Here is a 24,551-nt window from a genome sequence, read left to right as displayed (position 1 = left end):
CAATAACAAACGCATCCAGTTGTAGTGGAAATATTCACAGCCTCCATTTGCAGTGACAATGGTGTTTATTATAATATAGTTAATTCATCTTATTAGTTGAACACCGATTCAGCTTGGAAGAAATGTTAGTAAGATTCCAGAAGATTGAACTTAGTTAACAAAGTTGACGGTAAGCTTTTGTCTGCAAGTCTATTGATTTTGATGATTTGTAAAGTTTAGTGTCGAGGATGGTCTGAGGGGGCCTGTGTTCAAACTCCCTGTCCCATGTGTCTCCTCAGGCCCAGTGTGGTGAGCTCACGCAAGAAGCAGACCACCAAGAAGCAGACCAGCTCCAAGATCCTGGTGCGCAACATCCCCTTCCAGGCCACAAACAGGGAACTGCGGGAGCTTTTCAGGTACTGCCTGTGCCCCCCTCTCCATCTCTATCTATCTGTCAATCAACATGACCATTGCATTATAAACGGAGAGGGATTACAGTAAATGATCGTGTATAGGAACGCTGTGTGATCACATCAGTGTGAACTGGCTCAGTGCTTTAAGGCCAATAGCAGCTTGAATCTCAGCATGATGCAGCTAGATATACTTTGTGTCCGGGTACACTTTAGCACTGCAGTCATAGATGCCAACCAAGCGGGGGCTTGGGGGCTAATCCCCCCCCGAACATAAAGTTTACGTATGCCAGAGAAAACACCGTCACCCCCCCCTTTTACGGGAGAACACAATGTCAGCCCCCTCCCTGCTGTTACCGGAGAAAACACCACCACCCCCCCCCACCCGTTCTTACTAGAGAAAACAGCGTTAGGCTGCCACCCCACACCCCCCCCGACCCCCTGCTCATACCGGAGAAGACACCGTCAGCCCCACTGCTCTTGCTATTTATTTTATCTGACACTGGTTGTAGGGGTTTCGGCTTAGTAACTCCCCGGGGATTTCAAAACTTGGCACCTATGACTGCAGTATTCCCCTCTTTGGCTATGTTGAACAATAGACTCTGTTTGCTTTACTCTATACTGATTATCAGCTGCATCTATGCCATATGCCTCACATAATACATTTATATATTTTAAAATATTTTTCAAAGATCTATACTCCTCTGAGTGGCAGTATAAAATCTTGATTTTACATTTTCCTGCACATTTGCAAGTTTTGAGTCCGTAGGAAGCTGCTTCTTAAATCCCACAGTCTTCCAGCTGCTGCCAAAATGGTAAAATACACTACTAACTAGTGTATAGAACTACTATCAAGATCTAGACACACTTGAGTTTGTAATGCATATATATATACAGAGCTTTTGTTTAGGTTTTAGTGATATTGGATAATATTGTATTGTAGGTAAGATTTGTTTTGCTCTCTGAAATAGCAAGGCCAAGTTGTATCTGTAGTTCCTCAGTCAGCCACAAGATGGTTCCATAACAATGCCTGTTCAGGGTCAGGGCAGTTCTGGGGTGAAGTTGTGTCCAGTGTCAGACAAAGCAGGAGAGACTGATGAAATCCAGAGACCATGCCATGCTATCCCATTCCTCCTGCTCCTACACTATTGTTCACTACATTATCCCACCTTGTTCGCCACTTCAATTATGTCACTGTATATAAAAGGGTGTGCATCAGATCACATAGGGCTGGCAAACCAACAAAAATGTCCGCCAGTGCCTAAGCGGTCCACTCCTAATCTCCGTCTCCCTGCACTGACGACTTGGATGGTGCTGGTGATCCTCTGAGTGTGTGGTGTGGGTTACTGTGCTATCTCGTGAGAGACAGTGGCAGATTGACTGGGTTTGCAGCAGAGCGAGCTGCAATGAAGTGTCTGTACCCTGTAATTCAGTCTGTGTGTGAAATGTGAAGGGAACCATTAATTATTTACAGCTTCACTGGGCCACTTAATTTGCTCAAATCTAAGAATCAAATAAAAGCGGAAAGCCGCCAGGGCTAAGACCAGGCGACCTCTGAGGGGCAGGATTCTCTGCTGGACCTTTAAGTGGGGCTTATTCCCTCGGGGGTCAGAAGCTCCCCAGTCAGTAATGAGGTCACTTAGTCGATCCAGTCTCCAGTTTGTACCAAAGCCACGCCACTCATCGACCAAGTCCCCCTTTCCGATCCTTGTCAAAGGCAAGGGGAAGAATAACAGCAATATATCTTCATTGATCTTCTAAATCCTTATAGGAGAGGTTTTATTTTATGTTATTAGAGATAGGGATTCCTTGTTTTTTTTCACATCAGCCTTTTGGGGGCACTTTGTTCTTTTGAGGACTTTAATAGTAAATAAGCTTTAAACTTTCCAGTCGCCAGAGTTCCATCCCTGAAAAAAGAGGAGGGGATTGTAACTCTGAATGCGATGTAGGGTCAAAACTTGGGATGTAAAGGAGAAGGGCCAGTCTCTGATCCATAGTTGCAGATACCGACTTGATCTTGGTATTGTCTAAAATGCTATTTCTGGGCAAGTGTGATTAAGGCGTATTCGGTCTGTGACCCTTGGCCTCTATCTAGACCTGTTCTAAGACTTTCATTGATCTGGAGAATACATGCCATGTATTATTGTCGATTAAGTGTATGCTAATATTTGGAAAGGAAAATTAGTTTGTAATTAGTATTCATTTATGGGTGTGTATGATTGGTAGGGCTGTCATTGAGCACCTGTTTAAATGGCGTGACTTCAGGTTTGTAGAGGGAAGCAAACACAGGATGGGTGGAGTCTATGTAAGATGCAAGTGTGTTGAATGGATGAATGAGTCTGTAGGAAAAACAACAAACAAATAGAATGATAGTCTATGAAAAAAGAATGGGAAGCGGCTAGTGTTTTTGATCGTTCTGTTTATTTATTCGAAACTGGGGATGCTCCTGTGTGTGGGTGATTAACCACTGTGGAGAAGAAAGTTGTGCCTTCACCACAAAGTAAATGCAATCAGAACTCCTTCATTCAGAGCTGTTGCATTTAGGAAGTGGTTTTCCACTTTCTCAGGGGTCCAGAACTCATACCATTAAACATGGATGCTGAAATCCATTCTTGAAAATCACCGGAGGCACAGCACGTGGGCAGTTTACGCTTATTTTTTATTGTTTTTATTATTGTTATTATTATTGTTATTATTATTGTTATTGTTTACCCCTGTTTCCATTGATGTTTTACACCATAAGCAGGCCTTGTCTTAAACTTTGTGTTGTGTGTGTATGTGTGCGCATGGTGGGGGAGGTTGATGTTTATGGACCCGTCAGTGAGGGAGGGAGGGAGGGAGGGGGAGCGAGAGAGAGAGAGCGCAACCACCTCGGCCCAGTGAAGCCCTGCAGTTTTATGTGGTAGTTTGTCATATTTATGCGAGCCAGCCTCGGTCCTCGGCACCCATATCGACATGCCTGATGGTGTAATTGATGGGGCTGCAGCCTTACGAGATAGCGGGGTTAATGGGCCGCAGCACAGTGGAGAGCAGGGCAGCAGTGTGGCCTGCTTAACCCTCTCCTCTGCCCCGAGCCAGCGTTGGCCTCTCTGCAAGACCAGCACCCGCCATGCTCTGATGAAACAGTCGAGAGAGTCATGGGTGGAGTACCGCTTTAAGAAATGCCTCTTGTATCGTAGGTCATGTGTCTTCACTTCCACATCTTGCTAGTTTTATAGGTCTCTGTCAATCATCATCTGCATTGATTTAAGAAGGGGGTTCATCTGGCTCATTTAAGAGAATAACTCGTTTAATTAATCAATCAAGAGCTCAGGCAGAATGCTATCCAGTGCATGGTCATTTGAGGACCAGATTTGAAGAAAAGTGTTGACTTTATTCTAATGCCTAACCTGATTCACTGCTGAAGTTGAGACCCAGGCAGCATACAGTTTTAATATACTTGAATATACACAGATCAGCCATAACATTATGACCACCTGCCTAATATTGTGTAGGTTCCCCTTTTGCCGCCAATACAGCCCTGTCCCGTCAAGGCATGGACTCCACTAGACCTCTGAAGGTGTGCTGTGGTATCTGGCACCAAGATAGCAGATCTTTTAAGTCCTGTAAGTTGCGAGGTAGGGCCTCCATGGATCGGACTTGTTTGTCCAGCACATCCATCCCACAGATGCTCAATTGGATTGAGATCTAGGGAGTTTGGAGGCTCGTGATTCATCAGACCAGGCCACCTTCTTGCATTGCTCTGTGGTCCAGTTCTGATGCTCACGTGCCCAATGTAGGCGCTTTCGGCAGTGGACAGGGGTCAGCATGGGCACCCTGACTGGTCTGCAGCTATGCAGCGCCATACGCAACAAACTGCGATGCACTGTGTGTTCTGACACCTTTCTACAACCAGCATTAACTTTTTCAGCAATTTGAGCTACAGTAGCTCGTCTGTTGGATCGGACCACATGGGCCAGCCTTCGCTCCCCACATGCATCCAATGAGCCTTGGCTGCTCATGACCCTGACGCCGATTCACTGCTTTTCCTTCCTTGGACCACTTTTGATAGGTACTGACCACTACAGACCGGGAACACCCCACAAGAGCTGCAGTTTTGGAGATGCTCTGACCCAGTTGTCTAGCCATCACAATTTGGCCCTTGTCAAAGTCGCTCAGATCCTTGCGCTTGCCCATTTTTCCTGCTTCTAACACATCAATTTGAGGACAAAATGTTCACTTGCTGCCTAATATATCCCACCCATGGACAGGTGCCATGATAACGAGAATATCAGTGTTATTCACTTCACCTGTCAGTGGTCATAATGTTATGGCTGATCGGTGTATATCTGTGAATGCGTAATACCTCCTGGGGTGACACTGCTACAGATTTCATGTGGTCAGTGATCCTAGCCCCAGTGTACACTAGTCAAGCAGGCCTTGTCTCTCCCCAGTGGAAGTCCTCCGCAGGAATGATAATGTCAGCTCTGTCCCCTGTCTGGCCAGTAGCAACAAAAGAACAGGCCAAGGAAACCTTCATGAACAGATTACCACTCTCCTGCTGGAAGCCTTTAACAAGGTTAAAGCCCGGCCTGTGGGTAATTCGGCTGAACCAGACCTCAGTGACTTTGTAGGGCTTATTAGAGCTACAACAAATAACTCGCTCAAATCAGATATGTATTTTTTGAAAATGTGGTATTGTGGATTAGTTTAGTATAGCATGTGATAATTGTTGCCCCCTACCCTCCCCATGTTATTACAATAACAGAACTCTATACACCTGGGGATTGTGTGGCATGTTAATCCATATGTTTGAATCCCACACTTTCTCATAATACACTTTTCCACTCAGTCTTCTGATTAAAGTGGTTTTATATGCAATAAAATAATGCTTTTCTAGCTGCTTGCATTCACAGAGGGTCAGGGACAATTCTACTACTATTTCAATTCCAATTCCTTGGTTCAGCCCCATTCCAAATTCCAAATTCCAATTCCACTTCATTTTTTTAAACTCCGTTCCAGTAGAACGCTTTCCAAAAAATAATTCCAAATGGAATTGGAATAGGAAAACGAGAACTAACCCCAGCCCTGCAGAGCTTCCCAGAACAGGACAAAACAGAACCCAGAACCTTTCATTTTTTCTATAGAAGATGCATTTCAGTTTCAAGGAATCTGAGCATATGGATACCATAGGGTTGGTCCTGTTGCTATAGGTTTAATCATTCCTTAAAACAGCATTGTATATGTATTTATAAAAAGAATAGCAGTGTGCCACTGAGAATACCAAGAGACAACGGCAGGGATGTGCTGGGAGATTAAGCTTTTGAAGAAAACCAACTGCTTGGACAAAGGTGCAAATTGTGCCTTTGTGGTGCAGCAGGGGGCATTGTGGCTCCATAGCTGCTGTGACTCCGCTGCCAAAAGTGTGTGCCCGTGTGTATGTGTGTGCAGTGAGTGAATGCATGAGAGAAAGTATTTATGGTGAGTGTGAGAGAGAGTGTGTGTGTGTGTGTGTGTGTGTATGTGAGAGAATGCTTGTCTGGGAGAGAGAGTGAGTGTGTGTGTTGGAGAGAGTGAGTTGATTTGAGAGTGCGTACATATGCTAGAATGTGTGTGTGTGTGTGTTTGATTGTCTGTGTGTTAGAGGACAGAATGGAAATGCTTTGGTTCAGCAGCCCAGAGCGTGACTGTAATACTAGATTGGAGCGGCTGTGCGCCCTGCCGTTGGGAAGTGGAGATTAAACAGCAGCCATGCTGTATTTATACACACTCCCTGCCCCACTGCATCTCCTGCTCTGCTGTCTGTTACACTGTTTGTGTGTGCATGTGTCTCTGGGTGTATTTGATTTGTGTGTGTGTATGTCTGTTATATTTTGTGTCTTTTTGTCTTTGTGTCTGTATGTTTTTATATGTGTCTGTTATATGTGGATCTGTAACTATGTAAGATTGTATGTGTGTGTGTGTGTACAAGAGAGAGAGTGAGTGTGTGTGCTTTCAAAGCAACGGTCTTTCAAAATTCCCAACACAAATGTGTGTGTGTGTGTGTGTGTATCTGTCTCTCATTGCTAGCATGCATAACTGCATGATGTCAAAAATGTGTAATTTTCTGAATGTATTTTCATATTTGTTTTACAGTGCGGTGCAGTGTATTAGTTTGATTGCATGGCTGAAAAAAAATGTATGTTGCTATCCTGTGTTTTTGAACAAGAAAAAAATACCAACCGTAAGCATTTCAAAGTTTAGTACTACACACCATATATATATAGGCACTGCTGTTATCAAAGGATGGATATAAAATGGATCAGGATGTGATTTATGCAGCTTTGAGGCAGTGAAATTCAGTAGCAGGGATGTACTGTCAGTCCCGGTGTCTCAATGCTGGGGTACTTGTTCTTGTGAAACCCAAGTGTAGGCCCAGGGGCTGGTGTGTACAGCTGGATTATGTACTCTGAAATGCCCATGCCTCCTGGTTTGATCATATGCATGTCTTACACAGCAGTGTATTCAGTATTCTTATTTGGAAGCTCTATTTAAAAAAACATACAAACCCAAAAGCATGCTTTTGAATATCCCTTTCTTTGATGTCAAAAACCCTAGCCAGTGGGGGAAAAAAAAGGTCTGTGCAATTTCTGACCTGGATAGATCTAAAACTGAAACGGGAGACTCCTCTAGAGCGCTCACCTTGGAAGACAAAATAATGCTACATCCGTTGGAAACTAATCAGGGAAGAGCAACCGAACGTAGAGAGACCCTGGAGGTGAGAGGGAGGCCTGTACGATTCATTGAAACAGTGTGAAAACGTACTGTGGCTGAGTGCGTCAGGATCCCATGACTGTTACGCAGCGGCAGTTTACAAGAATTAAACTGCCAGAGCAATGCTCGTTTCACCAGCCTTCCTTTTAACTTTGCTTTCGTTTAGCTAGATTTCTTTTTCTTTTTCTTTCCAGCCCTCCAGGGCAGCTGTTCTCTTTTCCATCGTTACCCTCCTCTGTCTTTCTATTCTTTCTTTCCTGCAGAGCCAGGGACTGTGCGATTGATACAATTCTTCCCCCTACTCCCCCCCCACATGCACGCACGCACGCACGCACGCACTCACCCGCGCACACACACACACACACACACGCACTCACCCGCGCGCACACACACACACACACACACACACACACACACACACACACACACAAACATTGTAAATCCCGAGACTTCCTCTCGAAAGCAAATAAATAAGTGTTTGTTTTTCTGTAAATAGTAAACAGCTGCTTTTATCACAGAGCTCCTCATAAATGCCCTGGGGGGGAGGACTGGATTAAATGAGCTGCTTTCTCATTCATATTTGCTGTTTTTGTCTTGTCTGTAAAAATAAATCATAAAAAACGCCCTGTGCGTCTTTGATTCAGCCAAAAACATGAGCAGCACAGTTCTAATTTTAGCAAAGTCTGCTCTCAATCATTGGGCAGCGTCAGGCAGTGATGAATTGCATTAGGCAGGCTAAATGTATCGGTGCGTCAGTTGATCAGTATATTGGTGTTTCAGTGTAACAGTCGGTCAGTGCATCTGTCAGTCGGGAGTTGGTGGTATTTACAGCACTCCTATTTGAAGCCTCTGGAGGAGCTGTGCTGTGCAGATGTGCCCATTGCAGCTGTGAGATGAGTGTCCAGTTGAAATCTGTTAGATTCCCCCCCTCTCCCCCCCCATTGTGTCACAGCTGTCTTGCCTGTGGTCATTAGTGCAAAAGGCGCGTCAATACTAAAGCTGAAAAAATTGATGTGAACACAATACTGGTTGGTTCTGAACTGGGTTAATGATCAGGACACAGTCAGTGCTGCACAGTCAGAAGGGCCTTGGCCACAGGTTGTAATTGTTGCCTGTTTTATTTCTCTTTTCTCTCTGCTTTTCTCCACTTTCCTGACTCTAACCCAAGTGCTTCAGTACGCTCACATGTATGAGCAATGTACGAAAATCAGACTCCGATTACACAGCTTAAGCCGTTTTAGTTTTTAGAACTCTTGTAGACCATCAGACACTAGGCACTTGATGTTTCTATATATTCATTTTTTAATGTGGGGTCGTACATGACATTAACATATTGGAAATATTTTTATCTATATGATCAGTACAACTTGGACAACATCTTGCAGCTTGTGAAACCTTAAATAGATTTAACATTTTAAATTCCGAAGTATCTCTCTTGTTTATGCTACCTTTATATCTGTCTACTAAAAAGAAGGCAGCAAACATTTCTACCTCCTTGTTTTTGGATTACATGCAGAAGCTTGCAGTTTGTCAAATCCATACATGGATCAAATGACTGTGCAATGGGCAGTGTATTTCCATTCCTGCTTTGCTGACACACAGCACTGCTAATCAATCAGCCTGAGCCAGGGCTCTCAGACACTGGAGAGGAGAGAGAGGTAGAGAGGCAGACAGTGGTAGATATAAAGGGAGAGAGGTTGAGAGGGAGATGGAGACAGAGACCCAGTATGTTTACTGCCTGCTCCGCTGGAGTGTCTCTCAAGTGGAAAATGGAGCTGGGTGTGCAGCAATCCCAGAACCCCCCTCTCCATCATGGCCCTCCTCTATCACGACTGAAAATGTCACCCCGGTTCACCTCTCGCCACGGTATCTGCAATATTGACCCATTTTCTGTGCCCCTTTTTTGGGTAAGCAATTATAATACAGATCTGCTTCCCTCATTCAACTTTTTACACATGTTCCTGGGTAATCTGCGTTGAGGCTAAATGTGTCTAAGGACAAAAGCATTTGTGGGCTCGGAGTATGCAGACTTATGTAATGTTTCTTACCGAAGAAGGGGCCTTGCAGTAATTTCATCTGTGAGCTGAAGAGAAACACCAAGCACAAAAACGTAAGATCAGACCCCTGTTTGGCAATTGTCAGAGCTGCACATTGTTTAGTTGTGCATAAAAACCTGTTCCGTGACTTTATAGGTGACTCAAAAGGCGGTGCGGATCAATCGACTGTTCAATCGCTCAGCCTTGTGCTTTATTTAATCACTTCTATAAGCCGAACGATTTCTCATGTACACACAGCAGGGCATTCACAGCAAAGCAGACCTCTTCAGACTAGTAGAGTGAGCAGGACATTCACTGGCCGTTCACTGCTGTAGTGTAGAGAGCCCAGCTGCAAATCTCAGCCCTCTTCTCCCTAGAGGGATACAGGCCCCTGGCAGTGGAATCTGATTAGTAATACCGGACTTCACATGCCCTGTCTTGCTACTGAAGTGAGTCTGATCTCCACTACAGTCGGAATGCACATTCGCTTCTGTGACAAGAAAAAAAAAAAAAAAAACTCGCCAGTGTTCAATCACAGCTGAGATCAGGGCTTAAGTTCCTGGATCAGGAGTTAAACTTCAATGTAAGCATTGTAATTGTGTATGTTAATGCGAGCACCTATATCCTAAACAATCAACTGCAAAATGTATGGTCAGTTTTATTTTATGTCTATATTGCATCTTGTATTCTTTCTAACACAGACTAAAATTGAACCAGCAGGCTTGTATAAAGTATAGGAGATCATTACGTTGAACCCCCCCTTCCTGTTCTCTCCTTTTCCCCTCTATTTCTCTTCCACTCTGTCTCCCCCAGTACCCCTCTCTCTCCCTCTCCCTCCCCTTTGGAATGTTGTTCTGTTGCAGGAAGGTGCTTGTAAATTGGCTGTGTTCCAGCATGTGCCCAGTGGCCTCTCTTATCAGGATGCGGGTGTCGATTGTTGGGCTGTCTCTCAGAGTGAGTGACGGCTCCGGGTTTGCTTGTGAAATGGCTGATTTTTGTCAATGTTTGTCTGCGAGGCCCTATCTCCAAAGCTTATATTAACTACCTTGTCACTTCACACTGCTCACACGGTCCTGCTCTCTCTCTTGCTCTACCTCTGTCCAATATGCATTCTTCACAACAGAATCCAGAACACACTAGACCCACTCTGAGGTCTGCTCGCTAATTTGCAGCTGAACAAACTGGCCTGCATTACGAGACGTTACTATTTATCTCCTTTCGGTCAACATTTTACTTTTTACATTTTATTTTTTATTTTTTAAGAGAGAAGACAGTGCTGTTGCAAAGCCAGTGGGACATTTGATACACTGAAATTCTTTGATACACCTCTTCCCTGCTCCTCATTTATTTACAATGTTTTGGAGTATTTTCCCAACTTATCGATCTAAAAAAAATTGTGTATATAAAAGGTGCAGACTAAACTATTTAGCATGTCTAATGCAAAGCTGTCTACTCCGCTTGAGCCATATAGTACAGACAGGGCTAGGCAGTGTTTGTGTATACCAAACCCATAAATACGTAATTGTATGTAAAAGTAATGTGATGTATTCTATCAATTGTAAGGCTGCTAAGAAATCTATAATAATTGCTCCAAAGGGTTTATAAAAGACCAAGCTTTGAGATTAATGCACTAGACTATTGCATTGAGAATCCATGTAGATCCCCCTTTTGAATTCAGAATTTTTCTCAACAGAAGCTGCCTATTTTACAGCTTACACCCAGTGTCTTTCTGCAACAGCTGTGGAGGTATACACTGCAATCTCAATAGTGTTTTATTATACAAATGACTCCATTCCAGAAACCAATGAAAGCATACCTGCCTTGGCAATCGCACATAGAACACAATTGTTACAGCGTCTGTCAAATGGAAACGTTGGTTAATACCAGGGTGGACCCGAGAAGAAACCCTATGAATCTGACTAAACTCGCCAAGCCCTCCCTGGCATGGGGAACCGCAATAAAGGTAACGAGATGATAAGCAAGGTAGAAAATCCAATCTGAGACAAATGAGACATGCATACTTCAATTTTAGCCATTTTTGGAAGCTAAAATTCCATGCATCGCATTTTGAAAGAATTACCATCAATTAAGAACACTGTGCTTGTTAATTCAATGCTTCAAAAGTGGAAATTGCATAAGAATGGGAGTAATTTGACGAAATTGAAGGTCTGTAAGAAATCTCAGCCCCACTCAAGTCCTGCACATAGAGAGAGAGAGAGAGAGAGAGATTTTTGATTTTTAACACCTTTATTTTACAAAAGAAAAACTAACAATACATTAAAAACAAACTAGAAACACATAAAAACATGAAAAAACTCCCGACATAAAAACCCTCAATAAAAACCACTACACACATGCTACAAATAAAAGATTCAAATGAATAAAACCAGTTGGTTTAAATGTCCGAAGTCAATGGCACAGAGGGCCGCCCTGACCCCCCACATGTGCAGAAAAGCTTCCAGGTCTCCCGTCAGGCTGTAGAAATTGTAATCCAGTCGCCCTCTGGAGCGTACGAGAGACCTGAAAAGGGAGAGTGCACACTGTTGCTGCACGCGCTAAGTCTGACTTCTCCTACTGCTCAGGATAGCTAGCTTAGCCTGCCCCACTAGAAAGTTTGCTAACTGACAAACATGTCTGTGGCACTGCTTGTACTGCACTCCCAAAATAAACACAGTGTGAGAGAAAAGGAGGCCCAGCTGCTTGAACAGTGGCTCTAATCTAGGGCAGTGGCAGAAACAGTGAAAAAGTGTCTCTCCCCGCAGTGGGGGCAGGCGTCGCTCACTCGGAGAGGGAGAGGGAGAGAGAAACCGAAACAATCAGTGGAGAATTCCCAGGGCCCTGATTTGGTCTCACTGTAATTGACAATGATCTTGAAAGATTTTACAAAGAGGTGTGTGTTAAGAAGGAGAATAATGCATCATGCTGAATTGTCACTCAAAGCCAACAGCAAACCTTGCCCTATGCATTGTTCCAGGGTCTTTGTTTCAGATATCTATTGTGTATGTGTATCTAGCATCCTCTTGATCAATAACGATCTTGTTGATACAGATGTACTGTAGGTGTTTTATTGTCCGTCTCTGCATGCGTACAGTATACACATGAAGTAAAATAGGATTTCGGCAGGAATTAAATTTAAAATGACTGTGTATTGAATTGAGGGAATTCAGCTTGCCGGAGAGGATTTGGGTTTTCACTGTTAACTGTTGTCAGCGCTTTTGCATCGATCCCAATAAAAATAAAATGGTTTTATTCTAACGCTAATTGTTACTTTTCGACAGACCTGCTGTATGATAATGATTTTTGAAAGATGTGCATTCTGTGTGCTTAACTGTCACACAAGTAATGTAAAGCAAAGACAACACTACCGCGTAAGCAAATTTATACAATGGCGTAATCTGATATTCTGCTGCAATGACCTTCATTTTGACTGTTTGCCACACTGCCTTACATTTAACCTAAAACATTTATAAAAATAAATAAAAATGTAAACATATTATGTGGGATTCCATTAGACCATGAACTGGTTTATTATGGAAATGGAGAATAAAGGGCATTTTCAGATGAGCAGTTTTGTGATGCATTTTCAAACTTAAAAAAACAACACATCTGATGCAAACGTGCTGAGTGAGCCAAGGAGGCAGAGCATTGTGGGAGCCTATTCCGGCCAGGGAAGGGTTAATGGGCCAGCCGGGGCACACTGTCGGCAGACTACTTCATACAGAGGTGCCCTTGCAAGCTTTATTAATTGTGTGGCGCTTTTCCAAACAAGTGAGACAGAGAGCGAGAGAGAGAGTAAAAAAGGACCCAGTGCTTGTGAAAATTACACTGCACTGTGGCTCTCTTTCTGTTGTGAATGTGAAAAGTAGCTTCCTGTCTTTTTTTGTCTCTCTCATCGGATCCTTTTAATTTGCTTGCCATTCACTGCTAGGATTTAGGTTTCAAAGGAGGGCAGGGGTGTGAACCACAGTGAAAAGAACTTGAGCAAGGGGAGAGCGGGATGGTGATGGGGGGGCTGGGGCCAAGGGAGTGGGGGTTGATGGGGCAGCTGTTCTGTACAATCCAGTGCTAATTGGCTTCTTGCTTCTCTCTTTTTGGCGAATATGCTGCTTTAACCTGCTCGGTGCCAGGCTGTGAGTGCAGGTGAGGTGGGCATTGGCAGCAGGATGGCCTGCAGAGTTAGGGTTTAAGAGTTTTTGTGGAGCACGAGAGCTTGCAGAAATGGCACAGGCCTGGCTTTCCACAAACTGGCCTAGCTCCTTCTGCCCTTTGACAATCTTATTCCTGGGCACAACTTTATTTGTGGTCGGCAAAGGACTAACCAGAGCACAGCCACCACTTGCAAGACTTGCCCTTGAAAATACTTAACAATTATAAAATCAGAAATTTACAACAAACAGACAATTCCTTAGCTATACCGCATGAGAAGGTGCAGCTTACAAACAAACAAAATCCTCAGCCGGTTATTGCGAAACATTTACATTTATAATGAACACTAGCATCATGATTAAAGGATGACAAGGCGATAGTGCTGTGTCTATTTACTAGTTTTATTTGCTGCCTCTTATTGACAGCCCAGATTGGACTTGCACAGAAAGCGGATGCCTCGTTGTGAACTGTATTCTCTGGTCCTGTTCTGACTTGCCCGGTTTGTATTTATTTGATTTGTCTCATATTTTTGTCCTTCCTCTCCTATCGTTTTCTCTCTGTACACAGGCTATCATTTCACATTTTTAAATGTGTATTGTTGTTTGTTGGAATACTGCTCCTTTTCTGTGCTTTATTGTTATTTATTTGTGTATGTATTTATTTTAAATGCATTATTAATAGTATGCTTGTCTTTTATAGTTCAGAAAAACGACTTGTTTGGGGTTGAGAGAGGGACCTGCAGGGGGATTTCAATTTTGCACTTCTCGTCTAGTTTTGTAGATACGGTTGTAATGTTTCCATTTCATAATAACAATAAAATAGTGTCAGGTGGAAAATGTATTAAAATACCAGTTTTTTTTTTTTTGTTCAACTGCCTGCAGTGATGTATACATGCAGGTGAACATGTGGCTCCGAGTTCAGGAAGAGTATTAGTACGGCATCATTTTTCATTGTGAAGGCAGTGTTAGTGATGCATGCCAGCACCTTTAAACCCGCATTCCTCCTCACAGAAACCTTGCACAGCAGGCGCAGCGGGAAACAAAGACGTATTAAGCCATAAAAAATATATATTAGTTTCCAGATTTCCAAAACAAAAGTATGCATGGTTTGAAAGAGGCCTGTGATTTGTAATGCAAGGCTCAGTACTTTGCATACCTCTTTCCATCTCATACTTGATTCTGAATTCCTATTTCACTGCCTGCACCAGATCTTTAGAGCAGACTTCACAGAGTTGTTCTGAAAGTTCTTTGCAGAGATGGTGGGGGGTGGGTCACACAAAGCAATTTAATTTGTTGACTCATTCATCAGTACCATTGAGGTGCTTACAAAACCTCAGTGTTTCCAAAAGCTCTCTATTGGAACTCTGGTGTCTTTCTTCCCTATGTTGATACCTGTCTTGTTCAGCAATGGCAGTGTAAACACTCAGCGATTGTATCAAAAGTACCTCTCACTGAGATGGTACAGATCCGGATCAAATGCATTGGTAGCATTTGATCCTGGCAGTGCGGACGCTCGACCAGCTCAAGTTCCAGCATGGAAGGCAGATGGCAGACAAACACCATTCACATCAGTGGAGCAGATAAGGAAACACTCCTCAACTTTCCTTATTATACATTAAATATTGTTAAAATGAACACTAAATGGCTTATTTTACATTAGCAAACAATTACGATTTAAAGTGCTACAGTTCTGAAAAAATATGCAAGTGCGTTGGTTTAACTTGTTAGGATAATTCGTAATGAGATAAAACGTCAGTTTTCAGTTTTAAATTACTAATTTAATATATACTCATAATTATGTTTGGACATGCGTGCTAGTGCACATGCGAAGTCCCTTGGGGCTGCTGACAGTTGATCCTCATCCTAATTAAATGTACTGATGCATTTGATCCGGATCAGAAATGGCAGTGTATATTGCTCCTTACACTGTGTGGGTAGGGTTGTAATATTCAACCTAAGACCTAATTAACCTAAGCATACCTTTTAACCTAAGCTTGTGTAGCATACCTGAATATGAAATTGGAGATGGAGAGAGAGACTTTAGATAAATAAATCATAATAATCATAATTCCTACTGCAGACTGTATTGTATACATTTGTCATTTTTATGTGCTCTCTTTTGCCTCGGTTCCAAGAGTCTGTGCCATGCCGTGCCGTGCGCTTTTTGTAAAACCAGGCCATTGTAGCAAGTCCCTGTTGCGGGAGGAGCAGAGCAGTTGTGTGTTTGGTTTGTGTTTTTTTTTAATAAGAAAGACAGAAAACAACACTACAAGCGATAGAACCTGATGTGGAAAGGACTTCTGTGTCTATTTTATTCTTTATTCTTTACGTGATTGGAGACAGCATAATAAATACACATTTCTTTTAAGAGATATTAGGAATAGCTAAATGTACTGTAAGAAAACGTTTCCATGAGCAACAATAAAAATAAATATTGATTGTAATCATCATCAAGATATGTGCTAGTAGATATGTACTTTAAATGGCACAACTTGACTCTCTTAACGTATTACTCTTACTACAGATTTGTAACTGCAGATGACACTTTTTGCCATATTATTTTAATTTACTTAGAAGACGTCCTTAACCAGGGCAAGTTACAGTTGAATTTAACTAAACTGTGCTCTTTCAGTCATGGCGTTTATGGACTTATGGACACATTTATTAAACCAGTCCTTAATGTTTTAGAGGGAAACCCAGATCTGCTGCATTTGTAACTGGGCACACGTTAACTAAATTGTGTTCACCTTCATACTGATTGTCTCTGCGGGGCTGTTATACAACAGACCTGCACACCACACTGTCCAGTTGTTCATAAAATCGATTGCTACCAATCTGATTATTATCCTTCAGTTTATTTTTAACTAGTCACGGCACTGCACCACGGTGAAATCCATGTTCTGCAAGTCTTTAATACACTCAAATATTAACTGTAAGCAGTTATTGTTTCTGTACATGGATTTTGCTCCATGCTGCTAATAAAACTGTAATTTCTTTGTGATTCCACACGGCACTTTAGATTATATCTTCCGACATAATGTAGCTGATCTCTTCCCTGTCTGTCTAGTCAAGCACACATCTCCGCTTCTGAAACCAAAGTATTTCCTTAGTGGGCATGACGGATGCTTACGGCCATGTCTGGCAGCTGATAGATAACCGTCCACAAAACCGCCCAGGCGGCTTAAGCCAGTGGAAACACCAGTTTAAATGTCTGGTGCTAGACGTGTTCTTCAGTGGAAACTGGGCATTTGTAATTCAGATTTTGGAAGAAGAATGTTTATGTACTGGATTTGGTGTTGATCACAACAATGGGAATGAAAGCATTCAGAGGAGAAGGGGGGAGCCTGCCGGGCTGCGGTGGTCTGTCCCTGACTGTACTTGGCTGGGTGTTCCCCTCTTGGAACTCAGACCCTGGAAAGTCTCTGACTTTCACCCTGACTGACCCATCTCTCACGCAGCGGTGGCTTGGCTGACATTTCCCCTGGATTAGACCAACACGGAGAGTTCAATGAAATCGCCAGTGTCTTAAAAGCTGCCCTGATTTCTTTAAGTCCTCCTTCTCGCTTCTCAATAGGCAATTTAAAGAAATTTTAAAAGAAAAATCAGACTTGATTTGACTTTTTCTATATTACAGTGACTGGCGTGCATTATCCATAAAGTTCCCATGGGAACCGATTCTTAATCGTAGAAGTTGTGGTGATACAAAGCTTTTCTGGTGCTCATATCAGCACCACTTAGGGATTCTTGGATCATTCTGGGAGCCCAACCCTCTACCTCTACCCCTCACCTAACCAGCCAGATTGTCCGATGTTCCTGCCAGGGCTTAAACTGTGAGGAATTCTTTCCACCCTGAAATCCTGTTAACGGGATTGGGATAGGAGCAGGACTGTGTGAGTGTGTTTGTGTGTGTGAGTGAGTGTGTGGAGGAGAAGGGAGGTGGCTGGTGGGTTATTCCCCCCACCCCAGCCTCCTCCTAAAAAGAAAGTAAACTCCCAATTTTATTTCCCTCCCCCCCCCTTTTTATATGTCTGTATTTCCCTCCACCCTATAATTCCCAGAGTCAGAGGAAGGAGACAGTTGCTGATGCTGGGTCCAGTGGCATTCTTGCAGCGCTTTCATTAGGCGCCTGTTTGTCATGTTATTGCTGCGCTAATAGGATTAGGCTTCTCGCCACTCAGTCAGAACACAGTCGGCCTTCTCCGGGAAGCTCCCCATTCATTTAAATGGTATTACATCGTCTCCATGTTCCCACTACCTCTGGTCATTGGGGCTTTCCGTTGCTTCGTTCATTGTCTTTCCATTTTCCAGATGCGGATTATCTGGCTTTATGAAAGGCCAAGCGCTCTCTGCTGTGGGCTAATGAAATTCCCCAAATCCTGACCCATGCCCACTCAGAAGGGGAGGATGGGGATGGGGGCCCACAGCTGGAGGTGGTCCTGATTTTTCTGGGAGCCAGCAGTTTCTATGGAATAAATGTCCCAAGGGCAGTTAATCTGGGTTAGTTCTCAAACAACCTGATTGGTTGTTTTAACAGCGCAGAAGAAAATAAAAAGGGTTTGCAAAATAGAGGAGCCCCTTACACCCACCTTGCTTGTTTCGATCATGGATGTCCATAAGCTCCTTCCTGTAGGATCCCAAGGAATCAGCTTCAACATTGTTACTGGGTGAGTTTGCTTCTGGACACCCACTTCCTTTGGTGTAATTCAGTGTCTTCAATCAAGGCAAAAGCTGGCGATATTTACATTGAGGATCACTGTGTAGAGTAAGGTACCTGGTGAACTGCAGACCGAGAAGGAGAGCAATGAAGGTATGTGGGATGGCAGGGCAGAAGACAGGTCTACTCTACTATTGTGTGACTCATTGGGTTTCATGGCCAGGTTTTGGAGAGCTACATGGTGGTTGGTTTTATTCCAGTTCTCCATTACCTCACTCATTGCTTTAATAGTGCAGATCGCCTCGATCTTTAGATTGAAATTCCAGTGATTAAACATACTTGCAGTATGTACAGGACCAGTCTGGCCAGCCTAAAAGCCTTCACTTGGAGAATCTGTTTTTGGACCTCTCTGTGGTATCACACAATTGTACTCAACGTGTGGCCGGTGACTGGGTCAGCTGGGGTTCTTTTTGTGCTGTCATCGCCTTGGTTTGGGAGGGATAGAATGCTTTATGAAGGTAAGACAGTGTAAAGGCCAGGGAAGTTATTCCACCTCACACTTCACACCACATCTCCCTGCGACTGCGGGCAGTTTGGCTTCTCTTTGATGTTCCTCTCAAAAACAAAGGAGAGAGATTAAATGAAAATGCTATTGAATCCTGTTCCCCCCCACCTGTACTGCCGTTCTCTCAGGGGATCTTTCTATAAACCTTTGGCAGATTTCCAGTCTTGCTTCTTATGAAAAGGAAGTCATATAACTATCAATTTGTATTATAGCACATTATGGGAGCTCCTAAATGAGGAAGAAAAGATCACTCAGCTCTTTGAAGATTTCCATCACCCCCACACCTTTTTAGTTTTAGAAGAACTCGGAAGGCCCAGAGACCTTTGCGCTCAACTTGTTCAGTAAACTTTCTAAAAAGGTGCAGAATATCAGTGAGGAAAAAGGCTGTTGGTTTCATATAGGGCTTTTTAAAATATTTTATATATATATATATATATTGCATTAATTTGTCCACTCTGCTATTAAGAAGTTCTTCAAATTAATAGGGCTGTCATCCCTCCCCCCACATATGCCTTATAAGAAATGCATACAAAAATAAAGACTATTGCAAAAGTTCGTACAACATATTTTTTTTATTTAATAGAGGAAGGTCTATAGAGTTAGTGCCTTAGAAACCTTTTCTTTCCTGCTTTTCAATCAGGATCTGGTCTTAGAAGAGGCATGATCATACCCAAATCTTCCTTTTCAAATTGAGCTTTTCAATTTTTTTTTTGGTGGTTGTTGAACATCTCCCCTCTCTACTGGCTTGTGTGAGCAGGGAGCCGAGACAACACCCACAGGTCTTCTAAAAATGCAAAATCAGACCATCTACTTCTTTTCACAATATTGCCTAGACCAATTCAAGAATTAACCTACCTGTGAATGACTTTTTTTCTTTTCTTCTTCATTTATTAGTTCTAGGGACCATGTAGTGGTCCGATCAAATATGAGTATTTAATTATGAATAAAATAACTGATCGAATGTCTGGATTACCATTAAAATATTCGCTAATTTCAAAAACAAAATCTAGAAAAGATTGTGTGGATTTTTTTAACAGAGAAGGAAATTCAATTCAACATCCATTGTATCTACCAATGCCATCACACAGATGATTGATAGCTATTGGCTGATGGAGTACCTCTCTGACTGTATAGGGTCTATCAGTTTTTTTTATTTTTTAGGGAGCTTCATTTGCCGTACCCTACTGGTGCTTGTAATATAACTGCACTTGTGAGATGTAAATATATTATAATTATTGTAAGTCTACAAAGGTGTCAATCATTACGTGAATGCTGAAATCCTCACAGAAAAGATTGCCAGGAAATGTTATACAAATAATAAAAAGCTCTGTACAATGCAAACTCTCCAGCTTAAGGCCTGCATATTGCAATTCCACAACTTTGTGTAGTAGTATAAAACTTAATCTGCTAATGTTGAAAGGTGATAATGTTGTGAAAAGGGAAGATAATTAGTCTTTTACTGTTTTTTGATGCACACACTTCCATATGCTGTTCAGTTTTAAAGGTGTTTTTCAAGTCCTGGTATGAGTTTGGCTTTCTGCCTGAATTATAGTGTTTTGTGGAATTCACCTTGTTATTCAATGTGAATGTATTTGAGGGTCAATGACGTGATGCATGCATTTTGGTGTCCCAAGCATATTACAAATATTACATGTATTTGTTATTAAAACTGTATAATATGTCTCAACACTCCTCTCTTTATTCACTGATAGGAGTATTTTTCATGAGTATTTACAATTTTAGGAGCTATTAATCTCCAATCATCCAAAATGTCATACCGGATAACTGTCCACACCTAAAATGAAAATTCAAAAATGTTACAAAAACTATAAAACCTTAGATCTCACAGTTGGGCATACTTTTGTGAGTGTTTGCATTAATGTATAAAAATATTGCAAAGACTCTTAATTTCATTTTATTTTTACATGAAAAAAACTTTTGTCCCCATATTGGGATTTCTTCCAATGTCATTCCGGACAACAGACATTCAGGAGCATTTTTACATCAGAATGCATTTTGCTAGCCATGTGACAGGACATTACATCATTCAGAAGATTATGAAGGACCCCCAGTCTGTGCAGAAAGTTTAGTAAGTCTCTCCTAAAATGTTGATAATTTTACCTTTTCGATCACTGGTGCACTAGGATTCATAATTCAAACTGGTCAAACTGGACAACACTTAAAAAGCATTTATAATATTGTTTTGTAAAAGATGACATTGAATAGTTGTAGGTCAAATTAATACATTTTTCTAAATGGTTAAGTAATTGCCTGATTCATAAGTTAAAATTTGTATTTTGTCATACCGGAAAACAATAACTTTCTGTTATCCAACAATTTCACTCGTTATCTGGAGTGACTTGCTTATACTTTTATTGTTTTTAGGAGTATTTTTAAGTGTGTAGGAATCACATTGACATATTCATATTGTTTTAATAATACAATAACATAACATTATTTATATAGTTTTATTGCAAGTTGTATCTCTGTGGATGTCCTTAAATAACAAACGGGATGGCAACATGGTCATTATTGTTTTATTTTTATGTATGTTTATGCCATGAAGCCATTTGGAATTTCTATTCTATTTTAAAGATAATTTTGTAAAAATCCAAATAACTTTACAGTTATTTATTGTAAAGGGGTTAAACAATGTTTTACCATAAACAATTAATGAACATGCACCTGTGGAATGGTCTTTAAGAAACTAACAGATTACAGACGGTAGGCAGTTAAGGTCACAGTTATTAAAACTTAGGACACTAAAGAGACCTGTCTACTGACTCACCAAAAGAAGAAAACACCAAAAAAAGATGCCCAGGGTCCCTGCTCATCTGCATGAATGTGCCTTAGGCATGCTGCAGGGAGGCATGAGGACTGCAGATGTGGCCAGGGCACTAAATTGCAATGTCTGTACTATGAGACGCCTAAGACAGCGCTACAGGGAGACGGGAAGAACAGCTGATCGTCCTCGCAGTGGCGGGACAGGTACAGGATGGCAATAACAACTGCCCGAGAAACACAATCACACAATCCCTCCATCAGTGCTCAGACTGGCCGCAATACTCTGAGAGAGGCTGGACTGAGGGCTTGTAGGCCTGTTGTAAGGCAGGTCTTTACCAGACATCACTGGCAACAACGTTGTCTATGGGCACAAACCCACCTTCGCTGGACGTGATTTCCTGCGAGACAGGAATGTCAGTGTTCTGCCATGGCCAGCGAAGAGCCCCGATCTCAATGCTATTGAGCACGTCTGGGACCTGTTGGATCGGAGGGTGAGGGCTAGGGCCATTCCCCACAGAAATGTCCGGGAACTTGCAAGTGCCTTGGTGGAAGAGTGGGGTAACATCTCACAGCAAGAACTGTCAAATCTGGTGCAGTACATGAGGAGGAGATGCACTGCAGTACTTAATGCAGCTGGTGGTCACACTAGATACTGACTGTTACTTTTGATTTTGACCCCCCCTTTGTTCAGGGACACATTATTCCATTTCTGTTAGTCACATGTCTTAGTTGTTGAAATTTTTATCTTCATACAAATATTTACGCATGTTAAGTTTGCTGAAAATAAAAGCAGTTGAAATTGAGAGGACGTTTATTAACCACTCTATGCTGCAAAAAACTAAAGTCTAATAATTTGCAAATCTATCATTGTTATCTGGTATGACATTTTAATACTAGAAATCATGATTTATAATAAAAAAGTATAAATTATTATTTTCAGAAATAAAACTTTTTGAAATATAAGCATAACATTCTAATGAAGGTAGAAAGAGCTTTAATTTGTATTTTTTTTTAACCATTTTAAACTCCTTATTCGTCACTGAGCCTTGAATATTCAAAATAGTGAGGCATTGAATTATTAGAAATTCCCACCCCTAGGAACTTGATATCTCCAGTAATGAAAGGTCATGTGTGTTTTTGTGTGACAGAGATGGTTAAGCTGTCAGTGCAGTCAGTACTATGATATGTTATCATTAAGTACTGAGGCTAAGAACACAGCCTACTGAAATGTCTGTGGGTCCTTATCTCCCTTTCTCCCTAAACCTCCCTCTTACCTCATCTCTTTCTCTCCTACGTCCTTTTTAATATGTACGATATTTTTACCATCATGTGCAATTGAATCCAACGTATTTTGGCTATACAGTATCAGATTTATTTTTGCAGAAGTTTTTAAAACTTTGTAAAAGTTGTTGTCAATGAGCTTTCAGCATCTTTTCTACTGCAGTCCTGTAGTCATTCTAACACTTTGGGAAATGAAATACTGCTGCTGCTGCTGCTGTTTTTTGTTTTTTAATAACTGAATTTCACACTTTAATTTGATTGAACTAAACCTCTTTCTCTCTACCCTCTCTCTCTCAGCACGTTTGGGGAGTTGAAGACAGTGCGCCTTCCCAAGAAAGTGAGCGGCACAGGGGCACACAGAGGCTTTGGCTTTGTGGACTTCCTCACTAAACAGGATGCCAAGGTGAGAGGCAGCTGCCTGCCCACCTGTTCATCCGTCCATCTGCCTCTCTAACATTCAAATGAAAATAAAGTGTTCTATTGGCAGCACAAAATTTATCGTATATACCACACGAAGTTTACTAGTTTCTTGGAAGCGGACACATGACTTATGTACACAAAGACATAGTATAATAATGTTCACGTATCTTTTATTTAGTGTGGTATTTCACAGTGAAGTCACTGTGCTTCGGGGTCCCATCAGGCTAATCCTAGTCTCTCTACTCCCTGAGTCTCACTTTGCTGGACACGCTTCAGTTGTTGAAAGGAAATCTTAATGTATGTCTTCACTAACACATTCACTGACATACACTTCTTTTGGGTTGAAATAGATTCAAAACTAGACGTAAGTGTTTATACCAAACAATGAACTGAGCAATATACACTCACCTAAAGGATTATTAGGAACACCATACTAATACTGTGTTTGACCCCCTTTCGCCTTCAGAACTGCCTTAATTCTACGTGGCATTGATTCAACAAGGTGCTGAAAGCATTCTTTAGAAATGTTGGCCCATATTGATAGGATAGCATCTTGCAGTTGATGGACATTTGTGGGATGCACATCCAGGGCACGAAGCTCCCGTTCCACCACATCCCAAAGATGCTCTATTGGGTTGAGATCTGGTGACTGTGGGGGCCAGTTTAGTACAGTGAACTCATTGTCATGTTCAAGAAACCAATTTGAAATGATTCGAACTTTGTGACATGGTGCATTATCCTGCTGGAAGTAGCCATCAGAGGATGGGTACATGGTGGTCATAAAGGGATGGACATGGTCAGAAACAATGCTCAGGTAGGCTGTGGCATTTAAACGATGCCCAATTGGCACTAAGGGGCCTAAAGTGTGCCAAGAAAACATCCCCCACACCATTACACCACCACCACCAGCCTGCACAGTGGTAACAAGGCATGATGGATCCATGTTCTCATTCTGTTTACGCCAAATTCGGACTCTACCATCTGAATGTCTCAACAGAAATCGAGACTCATCAGACCAGGCAACATTTTTCCAGTCTTCAACTGTCCAATTTTGGTGAGCTTGTGCAAATTGTAGCCTCTTTTTCCTATTTGTAGTGGAGATGAGTGGTACCCGGTGGGGTCTTCTGCTGTTGTAGCCCATCCGCCTCAAGGTTGTACGTGTTGTGGCTTCACAAATGCTTTGCTGCATACCTCGGTTGTAACGAGTGGTTATTTCAGTCAAAGTTGCTCTTCTATCAGCTTGAATCAGTCGGCCCATTCTCCTCTGACCTCTAGCATCAACAAGGCATTTTCGCCCACAGGACCGCCGCATACTGGATGTTTTTCTCTTTTCACACCATTCTTTGTAAACCCTAGAAATGGTTGTGCGTGAAAATCCCAGTAACTGAGCAGATTGTGAAATACTCAGACCGGCCCGTCTGGCACCAACAACCATGCCACGCTCAAAATTGCTTAAATCACCTTTCTTTCCCATTCAGACATTCAGTTTGGAGTTCAGGAGATTGTCTTGACCAGGACCACACCCCTAAATGCATTGAAGCAACA

The 24,551-nt window shown here is 42.1% G+C and overlaps 1 protein-coding gene across 1 annotated transcript in view; it reads left to right on the top strand.

Moving 5' to 3' along the window:
* rbm19 (RNA binding motif protein 19) overlaps positions 1–24,551 on the top strand; it is a 56,203-nt gene that overhangs the window by 14,510 nt on the left and 17,142 nt on the right. Inside the window, exons 21-22 of the mRNA XM_066689982.1 lie at positions 279–395; positions 22,884–22,989. Coding sequence (XP_066546079.1) covers positions 279–395; positions 22,884–22,989 — 223 coding nt within the window. The remainder of the gene's footprint in view (positions 1–278; positions 396–22,883; positions 22,990–24,551) is intronic.

This window comes from Amia ocellicauda, chromosome 17 (genome assembly GCF_036373705.1).
Source record: "Amia ocellicauda isolate fAmiCal2 chromosome 17, fAmiCal2.hap1, whole genome shotgun sequence".
Taxonomy (NCBI): domain Eukaryota; kingdom Metazoa; phylum Chordata; class Actinopteri; order Amiiformes; family Amiidae; genus Amia; species Amia ocellicauda.
This window is presented reverse-complemented; position numbering and strand designations above follow the sequence as displayed.